The following is a 27,928-nucleotide window of genomic DNA, read 5'->3' as shown; positions in this document are numbered from 1 at the left end:
TCGCGTTAGCGACAATTTATTAGGGGCCCCCCACCCCACGCAGCTCGGGGTGGTGGGTTTTCTTTAAAAACGTAGTAACTGTCATTAAAAAAGGCCCAAAGCCACCCACCCGCCCAGCCCCGCGAGGGGAGGCCTCCCACCAAAGAGGATTCAGCCCTGTGCCCCACTCCCCAAAAGAGCCCCAGAAGGTGCCCAACACTTTCTGCTGGGGCTCCCTACGCTCGGCCAGAGCCCTGCTGACTCTCAAATGCAGCTTCTTCCCAATTTTCTTGGGACAAAGACAGAAGTAGGGCTGGGGCTTAGTCTCTTCAAACCTCCTCTGCCTGGGGCAGGGTTTACCATGTGCGGAAGGACCGGTGTGCAACAATTACAGAATAGCTGCTACTGTCAGGAAGCAGCCCTGAGGGTCAACCCAGGAACTACCCTCAAGCCTGGCTTTAAGGTCAAACAAACCTGGAGATCAGAAAACACGCAAGAAAACGTCAGTCACTGAGGGGAGCTGCTCCAGAGCCTGCCCAGTCTGCAGCAGAGCGGCAGATCTTGGTGCACAGGGCCACAGCCACCCTCACACCTATAAAAAGCAGCCTGGGGAGTGCCAGCGGACAGAGTGGGTAAACAGAGCATGGTGCAGGAGTTTGGAAGGGCATCGTCACCCTACCTGCTCAAGAGGTGAGTTCAGTTGGTGGTCATCACCCTCTCAGAAAGAGCTTAGCTACAGTATCCACCCAGCAGAAAGCCATGTCCTCTGCACTAGCAGGAATGCATATGGCAACCCAGACAGAGCTCACACGAAAACATGCAACCATCCAGGCCTCAGGCTGCAGGGCATGCCAGAGTCTCTCACTGGGAACAGATGGCAGTAGTAAGAACAGCTGAGTGAGGTGTGATCAGGTGGGTGATCTGCTCAGCCTGGTGGCAGAGCTACAGGAGGAAGTAGAAAGGATAAGGAGCATCAGGGAGTCTGAGAAAGAGACAGGCTGGTGGAACCAAGCTCTGCCCTCCCTGAGACAGAAACAGGAACAGCCACCAGAAAAAAACCAAGATCAAAGGGATCCTGTATCCTCCCCCTGCCAGGCTGAAGGCAGTAGCTTAAAGGAAAGGAGTGAACGGAAGCAAGTCCACGCTCGGGGCGGCAGGCAAACCCCCTCCTTGCCCACCTCGCCTTCTTCCCAGGTGCCTCTGTACAACAGGTATGAGGGTCTGGATGTAGAAGGCCAGTCAATGGATGATGTGGATGATGGTCCACCTACACCAGAGGTATTGCCAAGGTCAGAAAGGCCTACCCCCTGTATCACGACCAACTCCATGAGGAAGAAGAGACGGGTTATAGTTGTAGGTGACTCCCTTCTGAGAGGAACAGAGGGTCCAATATGCCAGACAGAGCCTCCTCTTAGGGAAGTCTGCTGCCTCCCTGGGGCCTGGGTTAAGGACATCGCTAGGAAACCTCCTAGCCTGGTACGACCCTCGGACTATTACCTATTACTGCTCTTCCATGTGGGTGGCGATGAAGCCGCAACGCGTAGTCCAAGGGCAGTCAAAAGAGACTGCAGGGCCTTGGGATGGTTGGTAAGGGAATCTGGAGCACAGGTTATTTTTTCCTCTACCCTACCCTTCCAGTTGTGGGCAGCGACATTGGAAGAAACAGATGGACCCAGTCTATTAATACATGGCTCCATGGCTGGTGTCACTGCCGCAATGTTGGGTTTTTCAATAATGGGATGGCCTACATGGCACCAGGCTTGCTGATGTCAGATGGGATTCACCTTTCTCAAAGGGGGAAGAGGGTCTTTGCTCATGAGCTAGCAGGGCTCATTGACAGAGCTTTGAACTAGACTTGAAGGGGGAGGGGGATATCATCAGGCTTGCCCATGACAAGCTGTGGGATGACACGCCAAGGTTAGAGGGACAGGGTGCTAGTGAGGGCCCTCAGCTTTCAGCTTGTTGCTCTGAGACATGCTGGGTACACTGGAGCACGTCTGCTGGAGTCTTGTGTAGATGAGCCAGGGGCTCCTGAGGTAATAGGAGCCAAGAGGGAAACACCAGTGAAATACCTCAAAGGAACTAAGGGGTGTTCCTCTAAGAAGGTGACACGGCCAACAGCCCAGCTGAAGTGCCTCTACACCAATGCATGCAGCACAGGCAACAAACAGGAGGAGTTGGAAGCCACCGTGCTGCTAGAAAGCTATGACCTAGTTTCCATTACTGAAACTTGGTGGGACGAATCCCATGACTGGAGTGCAGCTATCGATGGCTACAGGCTGTTCAGAAGGGACAGGCAAGGAAGGAAAGGCAGAGGCGTTGCCCTCTACATCAAGAAATGGATAGATTGTGAAGAGCTCTCTCTGAAGAATAGCCACGAGCAGGTTGAAAGCTTAAGGGTAAAAATTAGAGACCGAGGCAACAAAGGGAACCTTGTAGTTGGTGTTTACTACAGGCTGCCCGATCAAGAGGTGCCTACGGATGAAGCCTTCTTACTCCAGCTACAGGAGGCATCGCGCTTGCAGGCTCTTGTCCTACTGGGGGACTTCAACCACCCCGACATCTGCTGCAAAAGTAGCACGGTGAGCTGTAGGCAATCCAGGACGCTCCTGGAGTGCATGGAGGAGAACTTCTTAAGCCAGGTAATAGACAGCCCTACCAGAGGGGATGCATTACTGTTGGTCACCAACGCAAGTGAGCTAATAGGTGATATCAAGATTGGAGGCAGCCTGGGCTGCAGTGATCATGCACTGGTGGAGTTTACAGTCCTGAGGGATACGGGTAGGCAAAGAATAAAGTCAGGACCCTGAATTTTAGGAAAGCAAACTTCCAGCTGTTCAAGGAGTTAGTCAATAGGACCTCCGGGAAACTGCCCTCAGGGACAAGGGAGCAGAACAGAGCTGGCAGATCTTTAAGGATGTTTTCCATAGAGCGCAAGAGCTCTCGACCCCCAAGTGTAAGAAATCAGGAAAGGAAGGCAAGAGATTGGCATGGCTGAGTCAAGACCTGCTGGTCAAACTAAAGGGCAAGAAGGAAATGCACAGGCAGTGGAAGCAGGGACAGGTATCCTGGGACGAGTATAGGGATGCTGCCTGGTTGTGTAGGGATGGGGTCAGGAAGACCAAGGCGCAGCTGGAGCTGAACTTGGCAAGGGATGCAAAGAATAGTAAGAAGGGCTTCTATAGGTATATCAGCCAGAAAAGGAAGGTCAAAGAAAGCATACCCCCCCCCCGATGAACACGACTGGCAAACTGGTAACAATGGACAAGGAGAAGGCTGAGGAACTCAACAACATTTCTGCCTCAGTCTTCACTGGCAACCTCTCTTCCCACAGCTCTCAAGTGGATGGACTGCAAGACAGGGACTGGGGGAGCAAAGTCCCTCCCACTGTAAGAGAAGATCAGTTTGTGACCACCTGAGGAACCTGAACATACATAAGCCTATGGGACCTGACGAGATGCATCCCAGAGTCCTGAGGGAATTGGCTGATGTAGTTGCTAAGCCACTTTCCATGATATTTGAGAAATCATGGTAGTCAGGTGAAGTTCCTGGTGACTGGAAAAAGGGAAACATTGCACCCATTTTTAAAAAGGGTAGAAAGGAGGACCCTGGGAACTAGCGACCTGTCAGCCTTGCCTCTGTGCCTGGGAAGATCATGGAACAGATCCTCCTAGAAGCTATGCTAAGGCACATGGAGGACAGGGAGGTGATTTGACACAGCCAGCATGGCTTCACCAAGAGCAAGTCCTGCCTGACCAACCTAGTGGCCTTCTATGATGGAGTGACTACATCAGTGGACAAGGGAAGAGCTACAGATGTCATCTATTTGGACTTCTGTAAGGCCTCTGACACAGTCCCCCACAACATCCTTCTCTCTAAATTGGGCAGAGATGGATTTGATGGATGGACTGTTCGGTGGATGAGGAATTGGCTGGATAACATCCAGAGGGTAATGGTCAACGGCTCAATGTCCAGATGGAGATCGGTGACAAGTGGTGTCCCTCAGGGGTCTGTATTGGGACCAGTACTGTTAATATCTTCATCAGTGACATAGACAGTGGGATCGAGTGCACCCTCAGCAAATTTGCAGATGACACCGAGCTGAGTAGTGCAGTTGACACGCCAGAGGGACGGGATGCCATCCAGAGGGACCTGGACAATCTTGAGAAGTGGGTCCATGTGAACCTCATGAGGTTTAACAAGGCCAGGTGCAAGGTCCTGCACCTGGGTCAGGGCAACCCCCAGTATCAATACAGGCTGGGGAATGAAGGGATTGAGAGCAGCCCTGCAGAGAAGGACTTTGGGGTACTGGTGAATGAAAAACTGGATATGAGCCGGTAATGTGTGCTCGCAGCCCAGAAAGCGAACTGTATCCTGGGTGCATCACCAGCAGTGTGGCCAGCAGGTCGAGAGAGGGGATTCTGCCCCTCTACTCCACTCTGGTGAGACCTCCCCTGGAGCACTGTGTCCAGCTCTGGGGTCCCCAGCACAAGGAGGACATGGACCTGTTGGAGTGGGTCCAGAGGAGGGCTGGAACCCCTCTGCTAGGAAGAAAGGCTGAGAGAGTTGGGATTGTTCAGCCTGGAGAAGAGAAGGCTCCGGGAAGACCTTATTACGGCCTTTCAGTACTTAAAGCGGGCTTATAAGAAAGATGGGGACAAACTTTTTAGCAGGGCCTGTTGCGATAGGACAAGGGGTAATGGTTTTAAACTAAAAGAGGGGAGATTCAGACTAGATATAAGGAAGACATTTTTGAGGGTGGTGAAACACTGGCACAGGTTGTCCAGAGAGGTGGTAGATGCCCCATCCCTGGAGACATTCAAGGTCAGGCTGGACTGGGCTCTGAGCAACCTGATCTAGTTGAAGATGTCCCTACTCATGGCAGGGGGCTTGGACTAGATGACCTTTAAAGGTCCCTTCCAACCCAAACCATTCTATAACCCCACTCCCCCCACCACTTTGTGGTGTGTGTGTCTGATCCCCATCAGTCCAACCGTGTTATCCTATGTGGGGTTTGACCTGCAGGATAGAGTGGAGCTGGGACCCACTCTAAAGTCATCACCCCTCTCCTGTGCAAGGCTGTGGGAGCTGGGGCAGAGGCCAGAGCCGAGCATTAAGAGCACATTTGTGATGGCACAGCTAACACTGAGCCAAGCAGCCAGCTCAGAGCTGCTTCACAGGGCACGTATGAACTCGGGAACCTGCGACTTAGCCATTAGCAACACTGCCAGGGACAAAGCAGACGGCACGGAGGGGCTGCCACTGGCATCCCCCAGCCAGCCAGAAGCCCTGTCCTCACAGCCTGGTGGTAACAGGGATCTGTTACCACCTTGGGATGCTCCTGGCTCCCACAGCCTCCCCAGCTCTGCACACAGGACCTCTGAGGTGGGCCTGATGGGCTGCCTACCTCCAAGCAGCACAGCTGTGGCTGGGTTGGACTGTTTTGATTTTGAGTGTGCTGGGAGAGAGGCTCAGGCAGCATGCCCTATTCCTCTAACAAAGCTTTTCCATCAGCAGCAGGAAAAGCAAGAGCTCCAGCCTACACTAGTATAAACCCTGCAGATTTGGAATAAAAAGCAGCACAGAACACGTTAAAAACCTCAAATCTGCTGGAGGCAAGGGGAGCGTGAGCTGGCCAGGGAGCGCTGCAGTGCTGAGCACACATGCCTGGTGAGGGGAGCCCTTTCCATCTCCCTCAAACACAGGCCTCTCTGGGGGTGATGGCCCAGGAGGAGCCATGCAGGCAGACACTTCTAACACAAGCAGGCTTCAAAGCTCAGCCTTTCCCTGCCAGCCCTTGCTCCACAGGCTGCACACAGGCACAGCTCAGCTTAGCACGCGTGCCTCCTGCAGAGCTCCTTGGGAGAGCCACTCACCCACCGAGAGGCCAGGACTGGGAGGAGAGATGGCCACGCAGGCTGCCTGCAAACTAGCCTAATACCCATGTTTAAAAGCTGTATGAAACTACCCTCCCACGGCATCTGCAACCCGGGGAGAGGAGCTGCAAGAGCTACTGCATGGAGCAGCCATCGGTGGGCAGGAAGTCGTACATGTACATGGCCACCGACTTGGACAGGTAGGTCATGGTGCCAAACCGACCGCTTGGTGCGCTGTCGTACAGCAGGCTGCAGATGCCCGTCGTGGGATCCTTCTCCAGCATGTGGTCGTCAGCGCCCAGGGCTTTCTGGATTTTGGACAGGGAAGGAGAAAGGTAGCATTAGGAATAAGGGCAGCTCCCTCACCAGCTTCCACCCCAAGCATCCTCTGTTGCACTTGCAGTGTGACACATCGATGGTGAGCAGTGGGAGGAGGACACTACATCTTTGCTGTGCCCCATGAACACAATGGAGACAATGGGCAGGACCCTCCAGGCGGGTGAACCCTGCATAGCTGTGGGGAATGCAGCCAGCGGCCCTGGGTGCAGGCCGTGGCCCCTGCATGAGGCCTCGCCCCTACCTGCTCCTCATAGAAAAGGTCATTGGCCATTTGCAAGATCTTTTCCACAGCTATGATGCTGCCGATGGTGTGCACCTCCATGTCCACCAGCATGGTGAGCACTAAGATAGTCTCCACCAGCAGCTGCCTGTACTCTGGTTGGGGCACGCGGTTGAGTACTGACTCTACATGCACAGCAAACTTCATTTCCCCTGGGGTCATCTGTGAGGAGAGAGAAACGCACCTAGAGCACTGTATTGCCAGCACAAGTCCTCAGCTATGCTGGGCACTCACCCAGGGCAACCCAGCACCCAACACCAACCCACCTGTCCTGTTTCCCCTTCACATAAACCTCCTACCTCTCTGGTTGTTGAAGAGGGGAGAACAAAGCCTTCCACGGAGAGGCCATGGCACTGCAGACAAGAAGGAGAGACCGCGGTTATGGCCTGGAGAAGCACTGCGCTAAGGCACGTAGGTCCAGCCCACCAACTCGCTCCCACTTGTGCATTGGTGCGTGCTGCCCACACACCCCAGCTCCACCTCTTTGCACAGTATCACTCCTTTCCCATCAGTTTGGCATCAGCTGCAGCCCTCCTGCACACAGCATGCGGCTCTGCTCCCTGGCTTACCATGCCAAGGATGAGCTGTTCCTGGAGTTGCTTCAACTGTGGCTCCAGCCCTGCCCCTGCCTGACTAACGTATAAAGCACCTGAGCAGATCTAGCCCCGCTCTGCAAGGGTCAGCACAGTATGAGGTAGGTCCTACGTGCCTACAAGGCAGCTCCAGCTCTTCCCCAGCTTTCCAGGGCCAGCTGCAGGCTTTGTCCATGAAGCACGTATCTACACAACATCGGGGACCAGCCCCAGGTGCCTAAGTCCCTCTGGCAAGCCTGGTGCCTGGGACCACAGGCTCACATGCATGGAGAGAAGCCAGCTGGACATCCAGCTCACCTTCTGCAGGACCTTCCAGACCTTCTGGTAGAAGCCCATAGGGACACGGTTGAGGGCCCCATCCAGCCGCCGTCTCCGCTGCCACTGGCCCTGGCGGCTGTCCTTACTGCCGTGGTCTTCCAGCATGCTTGAAAATGAGCCCTTGCCCAGCAGCTCTGAGTGCCCAGCAGACTGGGCAGACAAAACAAGGACCACAGAGACTGCTGCAAAGTTAAATACCCCACAAGATCGCAGCCCACTGCTGCCCAAGAGTTTGTGCTCACCCAGCCTGGTTCCCAGGACAGAGCTGCCGCCCCCTGCCCCCAGCAAAGCCCACCCTGCAGCCCCAGCTCCCTGCAGCACCCTCCGGAGCACAGCTCCTTTCTGCACCCACAAACAGGACAGACCCCATGCATGCAACCAAACAACGCAGGTTACCAGAGAGGACTTCAGGTCGGCGTCCCCAGACTGCAAACTGAGGGGCTGAAGGAGAAAGGGAGAGATAAAAATCAGACTGTGCCGGAGCAGGACAGCCATCACAGCAAGTAGAGCAGCAGCAGGACAGACCAAGCTCAGGTCACGGGGCAGTTATCCCAGGGCTGCGGTTAGCTGGAGATTGAGAGGTAGTTTCAAAAGGTGAGCTGCGGGAAGTCTTAACGTTAGCATCAGAGGGGAAGGACTGCACCAGGGCACAGAGCGGCTGCGAGGCCCCCACATGCTGGTGCTGCGGCAGCAGTGGGCTCGTGCCGGCCAGCACACAGGAGCAGGGCTGCTACTGCTCTGTTGGCTGCTGGCACAGGCAGGGATTTAGTCTCAGGCAGACTGGAGGGCCAGCAGCAAGGTCACTGCCCGTGGACAACCCTCCTTGCCACATACATGGTCCCTCTGCAATGCTAGGTTTCACACTGCAGCAGGCTGGCCATCAACCTGCTCCATCAGCCTGGTCCCCACAGGCCCTGCCTCTTTGAGGACAGGACCTCTCCTAGAGCTCAGGACTCCTCTTGGACACACACCAGGCACCAGAGGAGGTCCTTGTCATTTGTAGCTGGGCAGGAGCCTCTTCCCCCAGAGAAGAAATAGCTGGGGAGGCTACAGGCAGGATCCAATGATCACGAATGAACTGCCTGGCAGGGCCACTGCTGGTCATGGCACTGGAAACATCATGCCATCCTGCTCAGCAAGTTTTTGTGGGTATAATGGGATCTATTTGGCTATAGCAGCTATGGAGCACAGGTCCCAGCTGGTTGTAATGCCAATACACCCACAGCTTAGAGAAGGCCTTCCTCCCTGCCAGTCCAAACACGGTTGGTCCCACTCAAAGGGGAGCTCCCCGAACACTGTGGGGCAGTGCCAGCCGTGGGCCCCCACAGCATGTTAAGCCATGCCAACCTCTTCCCAGGGAGCCAGCCTCCTTCCCCCATCCTGAACAGAGCAACCCTGAGCCTGCAGAGAGGGGAAGCCAGCTCATTGCTGCAGCAGCTCGCTCAGGAAAGCTTTAGGAAAGCTCATTAACTCATGCATGCTTGGAAGCTGCCCTGGTGTGTGGCATGAGGGATAAAAGCTGAGGCTGCAGGAGGACCAGGGTGGCTTCACCTTACTCCCAGTCAGAGACTGCCTATGTTTATCCAGTCGCTGCAAGAGAAGAAGGAAATGAAGTTTCTGTTGCTGGAAAAGGCCCACCAGGACACCAGCTGTACCTGGGACACCACGTGGTCCTCCCCACCCCTGCACCTTCTCAAGCACCCTTGTGCTCCCCTTGTACTGCACTGCCAGAGCAGCCCCCACCCCCACTAACAGATTTACCCCAGTTGTCCCCCCAGGGCAGTACTGGAGCCAAAAGGAGCTCCTGGAAGCAGCTGTAAGCTCTCTGAAGCCCAGGAGCGAGCTCCCTCCTCCTCTCCCATCAATCCTGCCTGCCCTGTAGCTGCTTGTCACCCACAAAACCTGGCAGGATCAGCCTGCATCACCTGCCCTCACCTGTTTGATCTCACTTTTCAGCCTGACAATGCCGGCACGCTCAGGCTTGGTGGCCCCGACAGCCCCCACCTCACAGATGGAGATAGTGGTGGTAAGTGACGAGTTGACTGATTGCACTGGAGGGGAAGAGAGATCTAGAGTGGGTACCATGGCTTAGGGCACAGACGTCCCTCATCGCTGCTCGGGCACTGGTACCTCTGCACACCTTTGCCCTCTATCCCAACCAGCACCAGAGATCCATGAACACAGCACAGAACTGCTTCAATTCAGGCCTGACCAGGCCAAGTGCCGAACTAAGCAAAGCCCCAATAGCCACAGGACTTGGGCTCGATCCCCAGAAATTGGCTCAGCACCACCCTGCTGAAGAGCACGGCTTCTTGCTGGACCACTGCAGTGCAGAAGCAGCTGTGCTGAACATGCAGGAGGACAGGGACGTCCTCCACAGGTGGGAACACCTGGAGCTGGCCATGCTCCACACCAGGACCCAGCTTTGCCCAGAGATGCTCTCGCAACCCTGCTGAGAGACTCACCGCTCCTTTCCACCCCAAACTCCTTGCCGGAGAGGATGTGGTAGAGGAGGCTCTTCATGTCTGACGGGCTGAGATTCATCAGGTTCTCGGTGGCTTCTCCAGCTGGAGAGAACAGAGTTGGGATGTTGTACCCTGCTTCACAGCCCTTCTGGGACATTTCTACCCTGCACCCCATTCTGTCAGCAGGGGAAGCACTGGTACAGGAGCTCATCCTCCAAGGACGTACTAATTTCAGGTGTTGCCTACAACAGGGACTCTTCCCCATGCCAGCCCAACACATGCCTTGTCCTGGTTTCGGCAGGGATAGAGTTAATTTCCTTCCTAGTAGCTGGTACAGTGCTGTGTTTTGGATTTAGGGTGAGAACAATGTTGATAACACACTGATGTTTTAGTTGTTGCTAGGTAGTGTTTACACTAGTCAAGGACTTTTTAGTTCCCCAGCTCTACCGGTTGCAGGTGCAGGGAGGGCTGGGAGGGGGGCACAGCCAGGACAGCTGACCCAAACTGGCCAAAGGGATATTCCATACCATGTGACGTCATGCTCAGTATATAAAGCTGGGGGAAGAAGAAGGAAGGGGGTGACGTTTGGAGTGATGGCGTTTGTCTTCCCAAGTAACCGTTATGCGTGATGGAGCCCTACTTTCCTAGAGATGGCTGAACACCTGCCTGCCCATGGGAAATAGTGAATGAATTCCTTGTTTTGCTTTGCTTGCGTGCACGGCTTTTGCTTTACCTATTAAACTGTCTTTATCTTAACCCACGAGTTTTCTCACTTTTACCCTTCCGATTCTCTTCCCCCATCCCACTGGGGGGGAGTGAGCGAGCGGCTGCGTGGTGCTCAGTTGCTGACTGAGGTTAAACCACGACATGCCTGAATAGAGACTGCAGTGAAATCACCCGCCTGTGCTGCCCGAGAACAGTCCCAACTGCAGACCCTGGCACTTTCATGCAGGGTCTCGTCCTGGTGCTGAGCTGCCCATTTTTAACTGCACTTTGCCTTCCTGGCTGACAGGGCCCCAAGCATCTCAGCACCCACCCCAGCCAGGGCACCGTCCCTGCTGCACATACCTGAGCAGTGCAGGGAGTGTGCCAGCTCCGTTGCCATCACCTGGATGATGAGTCCAATGCGGATACGGAACATCTCAGCGAAGAGTGCGGGCTGTGTGCGTATGTACATGGCCAAGTACACCATGATCTCCTGGAGGGGAAGAGGCAGATCACCCCACTGCTGCTCGCCAGGGCAGACACCCAGCTGCGGGGTCCCCCGCTGCCCCGGCCCCTCACCTGGGTGAGGATGGACACACTGAGGTTCTTCTCGCTGGCTTCATCAATGAGGCGAACGAGCTCCTCATAGGGGATAGGGCTGAGGAGGGAACGAATGGCAGAGCAGGTGAGAGACAGTAGAGCAAGCCCTGCATCCCTCCTGGTCTGTACAGCCCAGAGGGGAGATACAGGCTGGGGACAGCCACCCAAAGCCGCAGGCTCACATCCAGCCCCAGCCCAGCACATGTGGGGAGGGAAAGGTACCACACTCACGTGGAGATTGTCTTCTCGCGTGGCTCTGGGGGCAGCCCCACCGTCAAGTGCTTCTGGTGAGACAGGAGGTCAGTGCAGGCCTGGGGACAGAAAGGGTCACCCCAGGCATCACCAACAGCTCAGGGGTTGGGGCCTCAGCACAAGGCAGAGGGAGACAGAGCTGATGCAGCCACAGTTCGCCTGCCCACTCTGCTGCCTCCTCCCTGACGGACCTCGGCCCACTAGAGGCCAGCTGCATGGTTGTTACCTCATCCAGAGCTTCCACCTTCTTCTTGAGGATGCCAGAGATGTAGCGGATCAGGGCCCACTGGCGCGTGTTCCCCACCCGCATGTACAGCTCAGTGAGGAGCTCCTCAACAGTGGGGCCAGGCTCGCTATCAAGCCCCGTGTGCCACTTGGGCCCCCTGCAGTAAAGGAGATGCCGAGTTATAGCCAGCAATTTGCCCTGCGGCAGCTCCCTGGCAGCCCCCAGGCTTTGCGGGTTGGGATGCATGCATGGCTGCGCCGGCCCTCTCTCTGCTCAGTGAGTCAGCAGAACTTGGAGCTCATCATACTTGAGGATGTGAAGCATGTAGAGGATGTCCGCTTGCTCCTGCAGCGTGGGGCAGATGCGCAGCTGGTCCACCAGTGCCTTGCAGTCCATGTTGCCATCCTCATCACGGGGCAGGCTCATCTCTGCATAGAGTGTGTGGCTCTGGGGGAAGGGAGACCCACACTTCTGGTTAGCATTGCCAGCACCCTGCACCAAGTGCGGTCTGGTTATGGAGCCAAGACCAATCACCCATGGATATTGCCCCTCGCCAAACACCAAGCTTTTCCCATGCAGCCCTGCAAGGACCCTCTGCCTCCAGCTGAAAGGATGGCACTGTTTGGCCAGTCTGGGAGGGACAGGGCTCACCTTGCCATCCACGTTGTGCTGGTGAGGTGAACTCAGCAGCTTGACCGACTGCTGGGATGCCTGGAAGATCTTGCTGGGGACATACATCCCAACATCTAGAAGAAAGCCAAGGTTGGTGCAGACACTTCTCAACCCCAACCACCACTGCTGTGCCCCAAACCACCTCACATCTGACACTCTGCTCCCCCAGCAGCCCCTGCAGAGAAGTCGGCTATGGGAGAAGCAGCCCCTGCCCACCCAGTTAGGGGAAGGCCATGGGGAGCTGCCATCCCTTATCATTCAGCAGTTTCCACGAGGACTGCACAGGCACGAACTCCAAGATACTCCAAGGCAGGACTAACATGATGGACATAATGTGCCTTTGCCCAGGCAAAGGCTGGGTTGCTCTGCAGTCCATGGCACGCTCCCCTGGGGCCTCCAGCATCACACAGCTGGGAAAGCTCCCAAAGCACCTCAGCCTCACCCCCGGGCTCGAGCAAAGGTGCTGAGGGTGCTGGAGTTACTCACTCTGGACATGAAGGTCCTTGGCCTTGGAAGCCAGGGACATGAGGTCACGGGTGGTGTGGACAGCAGCCCGGAAACGGCTCAGCCCTCCCCGCTGGGCAGTGGGAGGGAGGTTCGACTGGGGAACTGTGCGCTGCAGCAGGTGGTCCAAGTACTGAGCAACTTCATCGTATGTGTCCGCTGGAAGGGGAGGCAGAAGCGGGGGGGTTCAGCCACTTTGTGCTGGGGCATCCCCAGACCCCGGAGAGCTCCCCAGCTGTGCCTTGGCAAGGGCAAAGCTTTGCTGGCTGCACAAAGTGACAATATGGGGCTAGTGCTGGCAGCCAGATGGACAGATGGACAGTGCCAGCAGCCGGGCTCACAAAGCACAGCAGTTGCGGCACCCCTGTTCCTGCACTACTCTGCTGCCTGGGACATTGGCTGCCAGCTGGGGCCAAACTTGGGCTCCCCCCGAGTCCCACCTGGACAAAGGAAGCAATGGGGCTGCAGCGTGTCTGGTCCAAGCCTGTGCAAGGACAGCAGAGTCCTGCTCAAACCCCACGGTGAAACCCTTGCACTCTGTCCCTCCAGGGAAGAAGGGGAGGCACAGCCAGGGACAGCCTGTCCAAGCAGAGACCGCTTAGGAGCACCCCAGCACAGCAAAGGCCTCATCCAAGCAGGACACCAGCACAGGAGCAAGGCAGGGTGGGTTTTGCAACAGTTATTTCTAATTAGAAATTACCAGTTATTTCTAATTAGGAGTTAGAGGAGGAGTTACAGCTCCTGCCTTGCTCTTTGCCCAGCCTCCATTGCTCCCAATGTGGCATTGGGAGCTCCAGAGCCACCGCTTGCTAACTGCGGAACGGAGGAGGGTGCTCAAGAGGCCACGTCTCTGCTCAGCCAGGAGATATCAGTGCTGCCCAGCAGTGAGGGGGATGCCCCATGCCAAGGCAATGCAATACAACACAGAGTTATCAATGCACTTCCAGCCAGTGGGCCAGGGCAAAGCCTTGCTGCTCTCCAGCTGGCAGACAAGCTCCATGGTGTCGCCCCCCAGGAGGTGAGCTGCAGACTGCATCTGAGGCCAACAGCACGGCATCCCCTTTCCACACCTGGTGGGGATGCCCTGTGCCAGCACCTGAAGGCTTGGCTGGAGGAGTCCCCCAGACATTAGGCTTGAGAACATCATCCTGCCTGGCTGCAGCATCTGACCACAGAAAAAAAACCTTAAAATTGAGCATCTTCTAGCTGCTGTAGAGAGGACAGACGGGCCCAGTCTCCCATTGGGGCTGGGGGGAAGCAGACACCTTGGAGAAGCCCAGGTGCAGCCTGCAAGAAGACCACAGGCAAAGGGAGAGGAGGGCAAGAGAAATAAGTATTCAGAGACACAGCAGTGCAAACATTGGCTACAGGAGCAGCAGAGGCAGAGCAGACTGATGGGAAGGCTGGGAAGATGGCCAACACTAGGTCACGCAGGAGGAGAATGCACCCAGGCCTGCTTGCAAGGGGAGCAGCAAAACTTGCACCTCACCATGGTCTCAGAACAAGGTGCTGTGATGGGCCAAGGCCCTCTCAGGCACCCTATCCACAGCAGCAAGGCCTCAATTTGGCACCCACTGGAGCACTCTGCCCATGGAGGGTCAAAGGCTTTGGGAAAAAAACACTCAGATTGCTTGGGGACATAGTGGCTCTTCCCCACCATCTCAGGCACTGTACCATCACTTTCTGCACTGTCACTTGTGCACCAAAGATCCTCAGTCAAATCTCCCAAGTGGAGGCAGGTTGCCGAGCCTTTGTCTCTTCCCCATGCAACAGCCTATGAAGGTCGGAGCGGCTCGTTCCAGAGTGTCCTCCGTGCTCTCCACGACCATGTCCACCAGCCTCAGCCCTGTCTGGCTGGGAAACCCCTCTGGCGAGGGGGCTACAACAGCTGCATCAATTCACCCAGTCCCACCCCACTGGTGTCACCATGAGCGTCACCCAGACAAGGTTAATTGATGGAGGGTCAGATGGGAGCAGAAACATGGTGAAAACCCAAATGTAGGAAGAACACAGTGGCAGACGCTGGCAGGTAGGTTGGGTATTATGGGTTTATGGGTGAGTTTAGCATTTGCCACACCACAGCAGCGACTGGCCTGTTCCCCCTTACCATCCTCTGCTATCTGCAAGCCATGCAGCCACTCCTCGGCGTGTAGCTCCTCAAAGCTGTCAATGCTGAGCTCGTAACTCTCGGCAAAGACCTTACCCTCTGGCCCAGGGTCCATAAAGCTGAGGTGCGTTCGGCACGACGTTGTCAGGAACTCCGACAACTTACCCGTCTGGATCCTGGGCGAGAGGAGGGGAGATCACAGAGCGGAAGGGGGAGGCAATACCCTTGGCTTTGCCTCCTGGATCCAGGGCAGGCCCTTCGGCAAGGAGAGATGCACTTGCCCAGGAATGTACACATGCCCCAGTGCCTGCTTTAGCTGCCTGCAACTCCTCCAGCCATAGGTGGGCATAGAAGGGCTGCCCAAAAGCTATTAGAGGGATCCTGCAGCCATGGATTTAATGGCATGAAGAGGTATTATATATCTCTTCAGAGATATTATATCGACGGTTGGACTCGATGATCTTAGAGGTCTTTTCCAACCTTAATGATTCTATGATTCTATATGTCCTCTCTTGCATCTCTGTTGGGATTGTAGCCCTGGGGTGCACTTACAGCCTAGCACACCCCAATGTATCCTCCACAGCTTGTTCCCCAACAGCCGACGCTCAGGCCCAGCAGGTACCCTCATAACCAGGCTCTTGGAGGCCACCAGCCCTCTCCCTTCCTGTGCACCCCAGGAAGCTGTGCTCACCTTGCGCCACCGAAATACCCATCCTGCAGCTTCCGCAGTGTTGCCAGCACTGTGGGGTGCACGCTGCTGCCAGTTTCATCTGTTGGGGACAGAGACACAGGCAGTCAGGCTCTCCTGCTCAAACAGGCTCCCAGAAGGTAACACAGGGCCAGGTGGGCATTCAGACACACAAAGCACCATGGCATCGGCCAGACCCTTGCTTTGGGGTGCACAGCCAGGCTGTGGCACCAAAAGCACCACCCAAAAAGGGAAATTCAGGACTCTCCAGGCTGGGTTCCAGCAAAGCCAGGCCAAGACACACTCCAGGCTCTTGGGATTTCACCCTGGGCTGAAGCCAACAGTAGCAGACAGCAGCACCCAAACAGCCCCCTGCTCTGTCCCTGGCTTTCACACGAAGCAGCGGAGGGGGTGCTGCTGTCAGGGGCAGAAGACACCACAGCAAAGAACATGCTCAAGACACTAAGGGGATTTCAAGTACACAAGGAGAGCCAAAAAGGCCTGAAAGCAGAACAGAGTCCCTTCCCTGCACCAGGCTCATGGGGAAGCTGTGAGCTGCTCTAGAGAAGCCAGTTTTGCTCTGTGCCATTGCACAGCTGTGCTCCTTCTGGCTTGCTGTTTTCCCCTCCCTGTGGTCTAGGAAAGCCTTTAGCAGGTGGTTAGTCTTAGTGAAGGGTCAAGACGCAGGAAGAGCGCCAAGAACACTTTTACAGGGGGATTTTTTTTCGTCTTGCTCCCAAAAGGCCTCCCAACAAGCCTAGCTGCCCGGAGACTGAATACCTCCATGCCAGCAAACGTCCCTTGAGCTGCAGGCACTAGTGCTTGGCAGGCAGCCCCACTAGCTACCAGGACAGCTGTCAACTCAGTGTGACTCCTTTGAGCGGTAAGCTCTTTACAGGACACTACTGGCTGTTCCAGGCCCACCATGTCCCCATTACCAAGACGGTCCCACATCTGTCCACCCGCTTCCTCCTGCAGAGGCTGCTTCCCAGGGCTGCTCTAGCCAAACGCCTTGTGAGGCCGGAGGATCTATACCGAGCATGGTGTGGGAGATGGGGAAGGTGATGGTCGGCCGCCCAGTCATCCTCCAGCGGCTGCAGAGGTACGAGAGGTCCGTCCTCAGCATCTCCACAATCATCGTGTTGTCGAGAGCCAGGTAGAACTGCTGCTGGTCTATGAACTGCAAGGACAGGAGGAGACGTGAGCGACCCTTCCCACAGCCACCAGGTCCCTTTGGTGCCACCCACATCTTCCCATAGGCGCTCAGCCAGGCCAGCCACACAGTGCACCCAGGGAAGATGCTCCTTTGCACCGACAGCTCATCCCACCTTACCTGGTATGTGCCAGTACAGTCTAGCAAGGGACCCGCAACCCCCAGGGCAGCTACTGGCCACCAACAGCTACGAGGAGATAACGCTACAGCTCAGCAGCAGCATCACCCAGGCCCCACACAGCTGGTCCATGCTGTGCCTATCCCAAGTAAATACACACTTCCCACAGCACCAGGCTTGCAACCCTGCTCGTCCCTGCACCATGCCGGACAGAGGGATTCCTGTCCTGCCATCAGCCTCCTCCTGGTGTCCTTGTCAGGGTGAACAAAGAGATTTTCATCCAACACTGATCATCAGAAGGCTGAAACCATCTCCTCCCAGCACGCGCACAGCCAGGACCACCAACTCTGCTGCTTCACACCATGGAGCTGGGGCTGCTCCGCCCTCCCAGGCTGTTCAGAGGGTGTTGGGCCACCCCTGAGAATAACTGGAGTGCTCAGCAAGTGGAGAAACCTCCTGCCCAGTTCCAAATCGCATGACAGCTAGGAATGAGCCCGTGCAATGCCACCCACCTGCGGGGTAAAGGTAAAGATGTTCTTCCTGATGTTGTAGAGCTTGGAGGTCCCAAGGACGCCCATGTGCCGGTAGGGCCGTCCCGTCAGGCACATCTGCTTGTTGCGGCCTAGAGGGGCAAGAGGAGGAGGAGGTTTTAGTGCAAGCCTCCTCATGAAAGGGGCTGCAGCAGCAAATAGAGACAGGCCCCTGTGCTACCAGCCAACAGGAAAAGACTGGTTTGTGGTTGGGGTACCCCAGGACCCTGCGTCAACCTGGCACAGCTCTAAGGGACAGTGGTACTCTGTCCCCCAGCCCTGCCCAGGGGGCTAAAGACACGCAGGCCCTCCCCAGGGACTCTTGCTGAAACAGGGACATACAGCCCGTCCTGACCTCCGCAACATTCCACACCTCCAAGTCTTTGGGGATGTCAGAAGCTGGGGCAGGTCCAGGGGTTCCCCCCTGCACAGGGCTGACTCCCCAAAGCTGACAGCTCTACCAGCGTTCCCGTTGTTCCTGGATTACTCCCAGAGCGCAGGATGGTGCAGCAGCATTGCCCCTTGGTCATGTCAGCCCTGGCAGCTGCCAGGCTGCTCCCCTGCCCCCTCTGCCCATGTCACGCTTGGCCTTTTGGTGGCTTAAATTAGCCAGCGTGTGCAGCCTACAGTGGATCAGGTTTCTCCTTTGGTCCAAGCTGGGTCTCCAGCTCCTGCACAACAAGCCCCATGCCCAAGTGGTTGCGGTGTCAGGGAATGAGTGTGCAGAGCTCTGGAGCGCACCCTCCCCTCACACTCAGCCCTGCCAACCCTCCAACAACAGCCATCCTGCCTGAGCTACAGCCTGTCTCGGCCAGGGACTGCCAGGGGACCCCTCTCTGGGGTCTGGCCTGCCTCCCGCATTGAGATCCAGGCACAGGAACAAAAGCTGCCTCCTGCCCACACCAGGTCCATCCTGTATGGAACAGAGCCTCTGCCTGTCCCTAGGGTGACTGTGAAACTGCAATGCCAAAGCTTTATCCCTTTCAGAATCACCCTGAACAGCACTGCCTGCCACCCCAGTTCCCCTTGGACAGGAGTAGGTTTACCAGGCCCAGGAATGGGTGGCAGAGCCCTCATCAGCCAGGCAGAGAGCAGCAGGGCAGGACATCAGCACCTATAAGCAGGAGTGCCAGGGGACGGGACAGACCCTTCTGCGCCCCCTTTGCTGCAGGAGCAGGGAGCCCAGCTCACCCAGCCGGGTGTAGATGTGGCTGAGGATGCTAGCAGGCTGCACTCTGATGGGGTAGACATCTGCCACAGTCTCCACATTGATGTCCTCCTTCCTCAGGACAGCCTTGATCCCCTCCGTCTCTGCCAGGATGCACACTGTGGAGGGAGGAGGACAGGCTCAGTGCAGCAGGGGCACAAGGGTGTGACAGCACTGCCCCTGGCCTTCATGGACACATACAAGGTGCCACGTCACGTAGAGACAGCTGTCTGGGGTCCCTTTGGGAACCAGTTCCCACTGCAGAGGTCTGCCTTGCTCCTCCTAATACTCTCTACGCCCAAGCCTTCCCTGCTGAGCGGCAGGAGGACAGGACAGTTTTCAACCTCTCTGCAGAGGGGGCTGCAGCAGGTGATATTTCCCTGGGGCAACACAGGGTGGAGTGGAAGGACTTGCACCCCATCTTATACGCACCTTGCCAGGGCTGAGGTCTGGCTGCACCGGCAGCCACCCAGCAAGCAGAACCACCCCAGAGCCACCCCTGTGAATTCTGCATGGGCAGAGTTGCCAGGCCTGCCAGGCACAGGGGTTTGGGACTGGTCCTTTTCCCTCACCTTGGACCACCACATCGGGCTTGGGGACAGTCGCAAACCGGCGGTTGAGGGGGTCTATTTCACCAGGAGCTAGAAACCCCTGAGGAAAAAGAGGTATGAGGAGATGAACGTTTCATGGGCAGGGTAGAACAGGTGATGCCTACGGACAGCCCACCTTTAAGAGGTCCTGAGGGATGGAGGTGACAACTTCCCCATGGTAGGTGGCTCAGGATGGCAGCATTTGCCCTTTCAGAGCTCAGAGCCTGACCCCACAGCCCTCCCCATCACCAGGGGTGACTGTACCTCAGCCATCAGGCAGCCCAGAATGTAGAGGGACTGCCCCCACATGAGCGGCAGCTTGCCCAGAGGTATCCTGTCCACAGTGCGGGGGTTCCTGTACTCCTCATCCACCTGGAAGACAAGCCAAGAGGTCAGGGAGGGATCCACAGACACAGGATGCTGAAGGAAGCATCATCATTGCATTTTGAAGTCCAGCAGTTTAAGGCTTCAAACAAGAGCCTACGAAAGCATTTGCCACAGAAGGTTCAAAACATCCTGGGCTACATTCCTCCCCTCTTCTTGTGATTGCCCCAGGCACCCGTGTCAGAACACAAATCAGCTGTTCAGACTACATTTGGGTTCTCAACACGGGCCATCCCACAGGAACAACTGACATGCCCCAGGAGCACCGGGGCGATGCTCTCGGATGCTGGCAGGGAGAGCATCTCTCCTATACCACCTGGGCACCAGGAGGCTGTTGCTCTCAGCCCAGGCCCACGCAAACACCCTCACCACTGAACGGGAGCTCAGCACAACCTCCTCAGCCCAGGTCCACGTGTCCTGAGCTCTCAGAGAACTCTGACTCCAGGCCAGCAGACTGTCAGCAAAGCACCCTTGTGTATGGGGGCAAGAAATGCTTTGGGGAAAAAAAAAGCAGTTTATTTATCCAACATGGTTTTATAACAGCTCCAAGCCACGCTTTTTCTACATGGGATTTCCATGCATGTACTGTGCTGCTTTACTAACGATTTGGGTTAATAAGCAGTTAAAACCTAATTATCTGGTAATGAGACATTCCTGCTCCCACCATAGCTCAGGACTGCTCACCTTATCCAGTGGGACGCTGTACAGCTCTGGCACCAGGCGCACCCCGTTCTTCCCCTTGATGAGAACCCCCTCAAGGGCTTCCCGGTACTCCTGCACCTGAGGAGAGAGGAGAGGGGATCTGCCCCCAGTCATGGCTCCCTGCATCCTTCCCCCACACACCTCCCTTGCCAGGGGCTTCTTTCCACCGGCCCGGCAGGTCCTGCCTCCCTTACCTGCTCCATGTTTCCGCTGAAAATCCCATCAATGATCAAGTACGCCCAGAAGAGAGGCCACTCGCACTCGATGTTCTCAAACAGCTTCAGCTCAGCAGGTTCGTAGTAGAGGCGGTTGGGGTCCTGCAGGGAGGGCGTGACAGCAAGGCAGGTGGTGGGTGGCAGGATCCCCTCAAACTGACAGGGCTTCTACTCCTCCCGAGACCCCAGCCTCAAATGCCCTCCCAGTCCTCCTCTGTGTATGATGGCTGAGACAGAGCCAAAAAGCAGTTTCACCTCCAGGCTATGTCCTTTCCATCAGACATCCCCTCCCAAGCCCTCTGCACTGATGCCGAAGGGACTCACCCTTCCTGGGCAAAGGGAGCCTACCCAGTCTTGTACAACAGCACAACATCCCCCTCACTGCACTGGGGACACCTGTGTCCTCTTCGCCTTGCCTGCTCTGCCCCAGCCCCTCAGCACCTGCCCCCTCCAGCATCACCAAGCTGGCCCAGCTGGGTGTGAGGGCTTGGGCTGGTCACACAGGGCCAGAGCGCAGGGTCCCTCCTGCCATTTGGTGCAACTGTGAGTCTGACACAAGGGAAGTGGTCAGGACGGAGAGTTGCCTTCACTGAATCCTCCCATCCCAGATGTGTGTGGTGTAGCGCCCCAAGGGACCTATGCTCAACCCTCCCTTCTAACTGCTTTAACTCTGTTTGCTACAGAGAAGGTATAGAGCTGGCCTTAGTAGACTATCAGGCAGAGAGGACAGCAGGGACAGAGGGAGCAGACGTTTTCTATAGTGCCTGCACACCGGCCACAAGCTCCCAAACTCCCATTTGACTCCAGCCAGCTGCAGTGCCTCTGCAGGCAATGCTGCCCTTCCCGTGCCTTGCAGCTCCCCAGAAGTAATCCACAGGTTTGCACACTGGCAAAGCTCATGAGCACTGGGAAAGTTGGACTGGAGATGCTGCTGCTCTTCTCTGACTCTAGAGAGATACAGCCACACACACTGCCTATTATGGTCAGGTCTGAAGAGGAGCAGCAGAGGAGAAGAATTTAGAGGCACTCATGCCCAAAGGAGCCCCACCAGGTTAGGGGCCCAACAGCCAGTGATGATTTAAGAGCCTCCAACTACCATTTCCTGGTTCTGTGGTTATCAAGTGCAATTGTTGCTTATAAAATTTTTGTTTTCCCTCCCCAAAGCAGCAGAAGAAAGTCTCCACTTGCTCCGCTGAGAGCCAAGTGTGGCAGTACACACGCTGCCTGCTGTCCCGGGAGAGGCAGAAGCAGCTTTGTGACCTCCAGTGCTGCCGCAGAGCCGAGGCCGTCAGGAAGGAGCACTGCACAGTCACCTTCACAGGCCTCCAGCCCTCGCTCAGGGCTTGTGCAGGCCTGGGAGAGCCAGAGAAAGAGCCTACCTCGACAGGGCTCCCACACAGGGCAGTGGTCCCATCTTCCCCCAGCCTAAGAGATACACAACACCACTAGGTCCCAAGATGCGGGCAGAGCCAGCCTCTGCCCATCTGCTAGGGGCGTGGGTGGGACATACCACCTTTGCAATGGGCTCTTGCATTTTGGGAAGCCTTGCCCAGACCCATCACACTGCCTGGGGCTACTGAGGGCTCTCATCTTCCCAGTGCTCCCCACCACAGCCTTTGTGCTGCACGCAGGGGGGCTGCAAACGCAATCCAGGGCAGCTGCTGCTTGGCACTCAAATTCTGGCAGGTGGCAGGGCTGGGGACACTTACCTCTTTGGGGGTCCTGTATCCATCCCGGAGGAAGCGGCAGCAGCCATAGCGCCCCTGGAAGGGATGGAAAGAGGTGCTGAGCAGAAGGCACAGCATGAGATACCTTGTACCTTCAATGCAGAAGCGTGGGGGGGGTCTCCTCCAGCCAAATACCCCCTCACTCACTCACCTAGTGCTCAGGCACCACGATCACAGCCTAAGGCCACAGCACACAGGACTGTTTCTTTGCACACCCTTGCCACAGCTCATGGAGACTGGGAGAGGACATGCCCCAGCACCCCCTCCTCGAGCACGTTTTTGGGGAGAAAAGGGCTACAACAGTTTCGACTGCAGCTATCTCCCAGGAAGGGCAAGACAAGGGCAGAGCCACTCACCTGCAGCTTCGTGATGATCTCTTGCTTGGTGATTTCCACCAGCTCGCTGTCCTCCACAGCGAATGCTGGGTAGGAGATGACAGAGAGCACGCTGGCATCCACCTCCTTGGATGTGGATGCCCTGGGCAGCATCGAGTGGAGGATGGACTGGGCGAAGGGGAAGGAGGGGTGGTTAGGTTGCCAGGCCGGGAATTGTTCACACCGCAACCCCAGCAGATCACAGTTCATCCTGCAATGGTGTAAAGCCCATGCAGGTCTCACCTGGCAGTGCTGCACCTCATCTGACAGCACCCGTATCACCGACTGTGGGCCTCCCCTTGCTCCAAAGAGATCCAGCTCATCCAGTGCCTCCAGAGCAGCCTGCAAGCAGGGCAAGACCCAAAGCAGCAAGTCCTCCACCACGCTGCTCATCTGTAAGAGCTCTCACCCTGTACCAGCCCCTCTGTGTAACGCGCTGCCCAAATTTAAATGAATTTAAACCCTGCTGTGGCTGCAGAGTGCCCCTGGTCAGAACGTGACCACATCTCCAAAGCCACAGGTAGCCAGACATCAACAGGGCCCTGGACATTTCTGCCACACCCCCCAATTAATTTCTCACTCCCAGTTCAGGCAAAACTCAGGCAAGAGGAGCGCAGTTTTATCCCAGCACACAAGGAGAAAGGTCTTCCTCCCCAGCCCCCTGCATGGGACATTGAGCCTCACTAGTTCAACATGCCCAGCCTTCCCTGTAAAAAACCAGCACGGGGCCACCGGTGCTCGCCAGCACCCACCCAGCACCTCTCCCCAGCTCACCTTGGCCATGCCGACGGAGCTAGCATTCAACTCAGTGATGCCCTGGTTCGTCTTGTCCCCACGCTCCCATATCCCGAAGTCCTGCGCAGATGCAGTGGAACGTTGGAGCAGGCAGCGGTTCACAGCACACCCAGAAAGCCTTCAAATCCCACCCATCGGTGGTGCTCCCAGCAGGCACTGTGGGACTCCGCCCCCCGGGGCTCAGGAGGAACCCACAGCTGCCCCTAGACACCAGCCCACCACCTGCACCCCCAGGGCACGCTCCCCTTCCCCAGCACGGGCTACCCACCGCGGTTTTGTACGCTGTTTCAATGTAGAACACAAGGTTCTGGATAAAGTTGACTTCATCCAGGCTGTGAATTATGTGGAGGCCTGAAGCAGGGGGAGGAATTCACATTAGTCGCTCCAAGCCCACAGGCATCCCTAGGAAGTGGCTGCAGTAACCCAGGCCAGACCCCTCCCTCCTCACTGCACACCTGCCCCGCGGGAGCCACATCCTGGCTGGCTCCCATCACCACTCCCACCCCCCTGCAGCAGCTCTGGGGCTTCAGGCAAATGAGGGCTCTTAGAGAGATGAACATCGAGGAACCCAAATCCACCTTGGGTGCTGTGAGCGTAAGAAAACAGTGAGGTCGGGGAGGCCATTGCAGCAGCTTGGCACCCAGGAAGCTGCACCCAAACTAAGAACGTGGAAAGCCCTGGAGATCAGCATGCACAAAGCTGAAATGGTATCCCCCAACAGCATTACCTGAGGCCGTCATTTGCGCCAGCATGAGCAGGTAGAGGGAGGTGGCATCCATCTGTAGGTGACCCCACTCCTGGTCCCCCACCACGGTGGCACAGGTGTGGGTGTTGTACTTGGCATGCAGGCAGTCCCTGGTGCTCTGGCTGTACTTGAATGCCTCCACCTTGTCCACCTTGAGAAGGGCAAAGAGATGTGGAGATTCATCAAACCCTGTCTCCAGAGAAGTTTGGCAGCCCCAGAGCCAAGGGCTGCTCCATGCCATCAGCCCAGCATGTGGAGCTGTGCCTGGCAGGGCAGAAATCCTACAGTCCCCAGGCTGAGCCCCTCCATGCACCAAGGCATTGAGTGCAGCCTCACATGCCACCCTAGCAGAGGGCTGCAGCCGTGGAGGGCCCACAGTCACAGTTGAACCACATGGAAAGAAAAGGGTCATCCCAAATGTCCTCAGGGAGAAGAGCTACAGAGTCCCAGCACCAGCCAGGCCACAAGACAGGGAGCAGCTGGCAAAGGCTCCACTAGCCACCAGCCCACAGCACTGGGGCTTCCATCATACCAGGGACAGATGCCAAGTCAGAGCTTATTTCAAGACTTCCTGGAAGGGGGCCTTCCCTCTGCTCATCAGGGAAGGCTGGGGAGAGCTGGCACAGCTGGGACCAACAGTCTTTGTGGCAGAGCTGGGCTTTGAGGAGACCACTCAACTGTCGGAGACACTCCCCAGCCCCTACCTGTCTCATCATGCACTGGAGCAGCCCCCGCATCAGCTTCACCACACTCTGCAGGAACAAGCAAAACAGCCTCGTTAATCCCCATGCAGCTAGGAAAAGCCCTGACTCAGGATCAGCTGGCTGCTGACCTTTGCAGGGCTGTAACCAGAGCCTCTGCTCACATTTCCATGGTCCCTGCTCCCTAGGCAATAGCAGCGGGAAGCAAGATTTCTTGGCTTGCCAGCAAGGCCGAGCTGCTGTGCTGTGCAGAGGGATGGAGGGCACAGCTGCAGGACGCAGCTCCCCAGCCCTTGGGAGAAGTGCTGCATCCCCAGGTCACCACAGAGCCAGAGGGCTGGACCCTCCAGCTGGGTTCCAGCACACGCTGGGAAAAGCAGGCTCTGACATCCCTTCCTATTGCCCCCCTGCGCTTGGGGACAGCCTTGTTCCTGTCTTCACCACACAGCCTTTCGTGGCCTTTCGGCCAGAGAGCCGTGCCGTGCCAAAAGCAAACCAGCCGAGAGGTGACAGACGGCTCCTCGGTACCACCGGCCACGCTGGGACGGCCGGCACGGGCCCTCCCTCCCGCCGGCTCCCTCCTACCTGCTCCAGCTCGTAGGCCTTGGCCTTGTCCTCGTCGCGGTCGGCGTTCTTGCGGTAGGCCAGGCCCAGCCCCCAGACGGCCAGGATGCTGTAGACGTTGTCCCGGACCCAGGCATCCCGGTGGTCGGCGCTGGCGGGGAGCAGGCCCGTCACCGCGTCCTGCGGAGGGGGGACACACCGAGGGGCCGCGGCCCCCCTTCCCAGTTAACTCCGCCTGACCCGGCCTGTGGGGCCAGGCGGCGGTTCCCCAGGCCCAGGGGCCGGCGGGGCGCACCGGGGCCCGCGGTGAAGCGGATTCCGCTCCCCCGCCCCCCGGGCAGGCCCTGCACCTGGTGCCGAAGGATGGTCTGCTGCACCAGGCGCCCGTAGCTGTCCAGTCGCACACCCGAGTTGCTCCGGCTGCGCATAGCGGTGGCGGGACCGGGCGGGCGCGACGGGCACCGGCACTGAGGGGACCGGCCCGCCCTGCCCCGGGTCCTGGCAGCGCCCCCGCCCCGCGGCGCCGCCCGCTCGCTGCCGCCCGCAGCGCTGCCCCGAGCACAGCTGCCCCGAGCACAGCGGCACCTCCGCAGCGACCTCCCCGCCCGCGCTCCTCGCCGGCGGCGGCGGTCCCGACGCCGGCGGCGGCGCCGCCGACCCGCGGGGCGCTCACTACCCAGCGGGCAGGACCCGCTACCGTCGCGGGGCGGGGTGTGTGGTGTGTGTGGTGCGGCGGGCGGCGCCCCCTGCCGGGCGGAGGCCGCGCAGCGCTGTGGGCGGCCACACGTGCGGGGTACGAATGGACACATGTACCGGTGTGGCATTGTACAGACAGACGCACAGAGACGTGTGCCAGACTGTGCATACGTGCCGGTGTGGGTGCACGGACAGACACACAGACACACATATGGACAGAGACATGGACGTGCATAGGTGTGGACATGCACACACATGCACACATACAGGTATGCACACATGCACACACCTACCTGCACAGGCACGCATGCACAGGCAGACCCACATGTGCACACACACACCCATGCACACACGTGTGTACACACCTGTGCATACATACTCTTGCACTTCCATGTGTACACAGCACACATACACGTGGCACATACAGGCACACACATATACACATAGAGGCAGGAATACATGCACATGCACACATATGTACATCCACTTGTGTACACACTTATACACACACACGCACATCTATACATGCATAGACATACATACATACAAGCACACACATATACTTCCCATGCACATACCTAATCATATGCATGCACGCACACACACGTATGCATGCACATAGGCACAGGCATATATATATATATATACACACCTACATGTATAGGCACAGGCAGACGTGTGCATACACACAAATGCTCACACATACACACACAGGCGCACCGGCAGCGTGTGGGTGCGGTGGGCTCCTGGGGACCCTGGCACCCTGGGGACCTGTTTGGGCAGGTGGGGGCAGTGGATGCTGTGGCCGTCCCAGCACCCATCGGGCGAAAGGCAGGAGCCCATGGGTGCCACATGCCACCCTGTGCCACCCTGGGGCACACGTGGCCCTGACCCATGTAACCTGTCTTCACACAGGCAGGCAGGGGCAGGAAGCTGCTGGATGCGGGCAGGGGGGGCAGTGGGTTTATTGCCTCCACAGAACATCCGGAGCAGCTGAGCTGTGGCATTGCCCCAGGGGGGCTCAGTCCTTCCCCGGCCCAGCGGGGCATGCGGCTACCGAGGAGTCCTGTCCCAGCAGTGAGTGCATGGCGCACCCCGGTCTCCGGTGGTCCCAGTGCAGGGTGGGCTTTCCTGGGGTTGCCGGTGGCTGTCAGCACTCGTACTGTGGTGGGGCACAGCGCCCGGCCCTGTGGGGCAGAGAAGCCATGAGTGCTGTGCCAGGGTCCCTGGAGGAGGGGCATCCCCGGGCTGGGGGCACCCAGGGTGGGGCGCAAAGCTGGGCTCTGATGGGGCTTGGCCACCGGGGGGGTGCCTAGGCTGAGGGCACTGGGACTGGGGGACAGTGGGATTGGGGGGCACCGGGATTGGGGTGCACAGGACTGTCCCTGGGCTGAGGGCAGCGGGGAGTGGCGTAGGCGTGGGGGGTCCCAGGGTGGAGAACTCCCAAAGCTGAGGAGGTTGGTGGGGTTGGGGTACTTGTGGGGCCCCATGGCTGGGGACATGGGGGTACATGGCAGGGTCCTAGGGCTGGAGACACTGTGGGGATGGAGATACATGTGGGGTCCCAGGGATGCAGGCTAGGCTGGGCAGGGGGTGATGCGGGGGACAGGCAGGGGTCCCCGCTCACCTGCAGGCCCTGGTGACGCACTCGAGGCTGTGCCGGCAGTGAGCACCCAGGGGTCTGCTGCCCACCATCCTCCAGAAGGGTGTCATGCGGGGCAGCCGGGGGACCACGTGCCCCCCCAGCCCCCGGGGCTCCTGCA

General features: G+C 57.5%; 1 protein-coding gene across 4 annotated transcripts; it reads right to left on the bottom strand.

Moving 5' to 3' along the window:
- PHKA1 (phosphorylase kinase regulatory subunit alpha 1) lies at positions 1-25,974 on the bottom strand. 4 transcript variants are annotated; one of them, XM_076347587.1, is made up of 33 exons: positions 25,820-25,974; positions 25,491-25,649; positions 24,909-24,956; positions 24,187-24,355; positions 23,728-23,810; positions 23,439-23,519; positions 22,908-23,006; positions 22,647-22,793; positions 22,273-22,326; positions 20,543-20,665; positions 20,331-20,426; positions 19,527-19,634; positions 19,245-19,323; positions 18,657-18,791; positions 17,448-17,557; positions 16,640-16,784; positions 15,608-15,686; positions 14,917-15,092; positions 12,792-12,968; positions 12,285-12,379; positions 11,941-12,080; positions 11,634-11,790; positions 11,387-11,466; positions 11,135-11,213; positions 10,919-11,048; positions 9,851-9,952; positions 9,321-9,436; positions 8,937-8,975; positions 7,782-7,826; positions 7,365-7,535; positions 6,774-6,827; positions 6,436-6,636; positions 1-6,163 (listed from the first exon to the last, which is right to left on the bottom strand). In XM_076347587.1, the coding sequence occupies exons 1-33, from the start codon at positions 25,895-25,897 to the stop codon at positions 5,990-5,992; spliced, it is 3,729 nt and encodes a 1,242-aa protein (XP_076203702.1). In that variant the 5' UTR covers positions 25,898-25,974; the 3' UTR covers positions 1-5,989. The 4 variants fall into 4 exon arrangements, with proteins under 4 accessions (XP_076203702.1, XP_076203704.1, XP_076203703.1 ...); XM_076347589.1 differs by having other exon boundaries at positions 15,013-15,092; positions 25,820-25,973; XM_076347588.1 differs by lacking the exon at positions 8,937-8,975.
- Between the last annotated feature and the right edge of the window lie 1,954 nt (positions 25,975-27,928).

This window comes from Aptenodytes patagonicus, chromosome 9, assembly GCF_965638725.1.
Source record: "Aptenodytes patagonicus chromosome 9, bAptPat1.pri.cur, whole genome shotgun sequence".
NCBI lineage: Eukaryota > Metazoa > Chordata > Aves > Sphenisciformes > Spheniscidae > Aptenodytes > Aptenodytes patagonicus.
The sequence above is the reverse complement of the archived record's forward strand: the minus strand, read 5'-3'. Positions and strand labels throughout refer to the sequence as shown.

Excerpts from the sequence above, each read along its gene's own strand:
- PHKA1 (XM_076347587.1), bottom strand. The coding sequence starts at position 25,897 with ATGCGCAGCCGGAGCAACTCGGGTGTGCGACTGGACAGCTACGGGCGC. Across the intron at positions 19,324-19,526 it reads TGGGCTGCCTGATGGCTGAG|GGGTTTCTAGCTCCTGGTGA; the intron begins GTACAGTCACCC and ends CTTTTTCCTCAG. Across the intron at positions 11,214-11,386 it reads CGCGAGAAGACAATCTCCAC|CCCTATCCCCTATGAGGAGC; the intron begins GTGAGTGTGGTA and ends TTCCCTCCTCAG.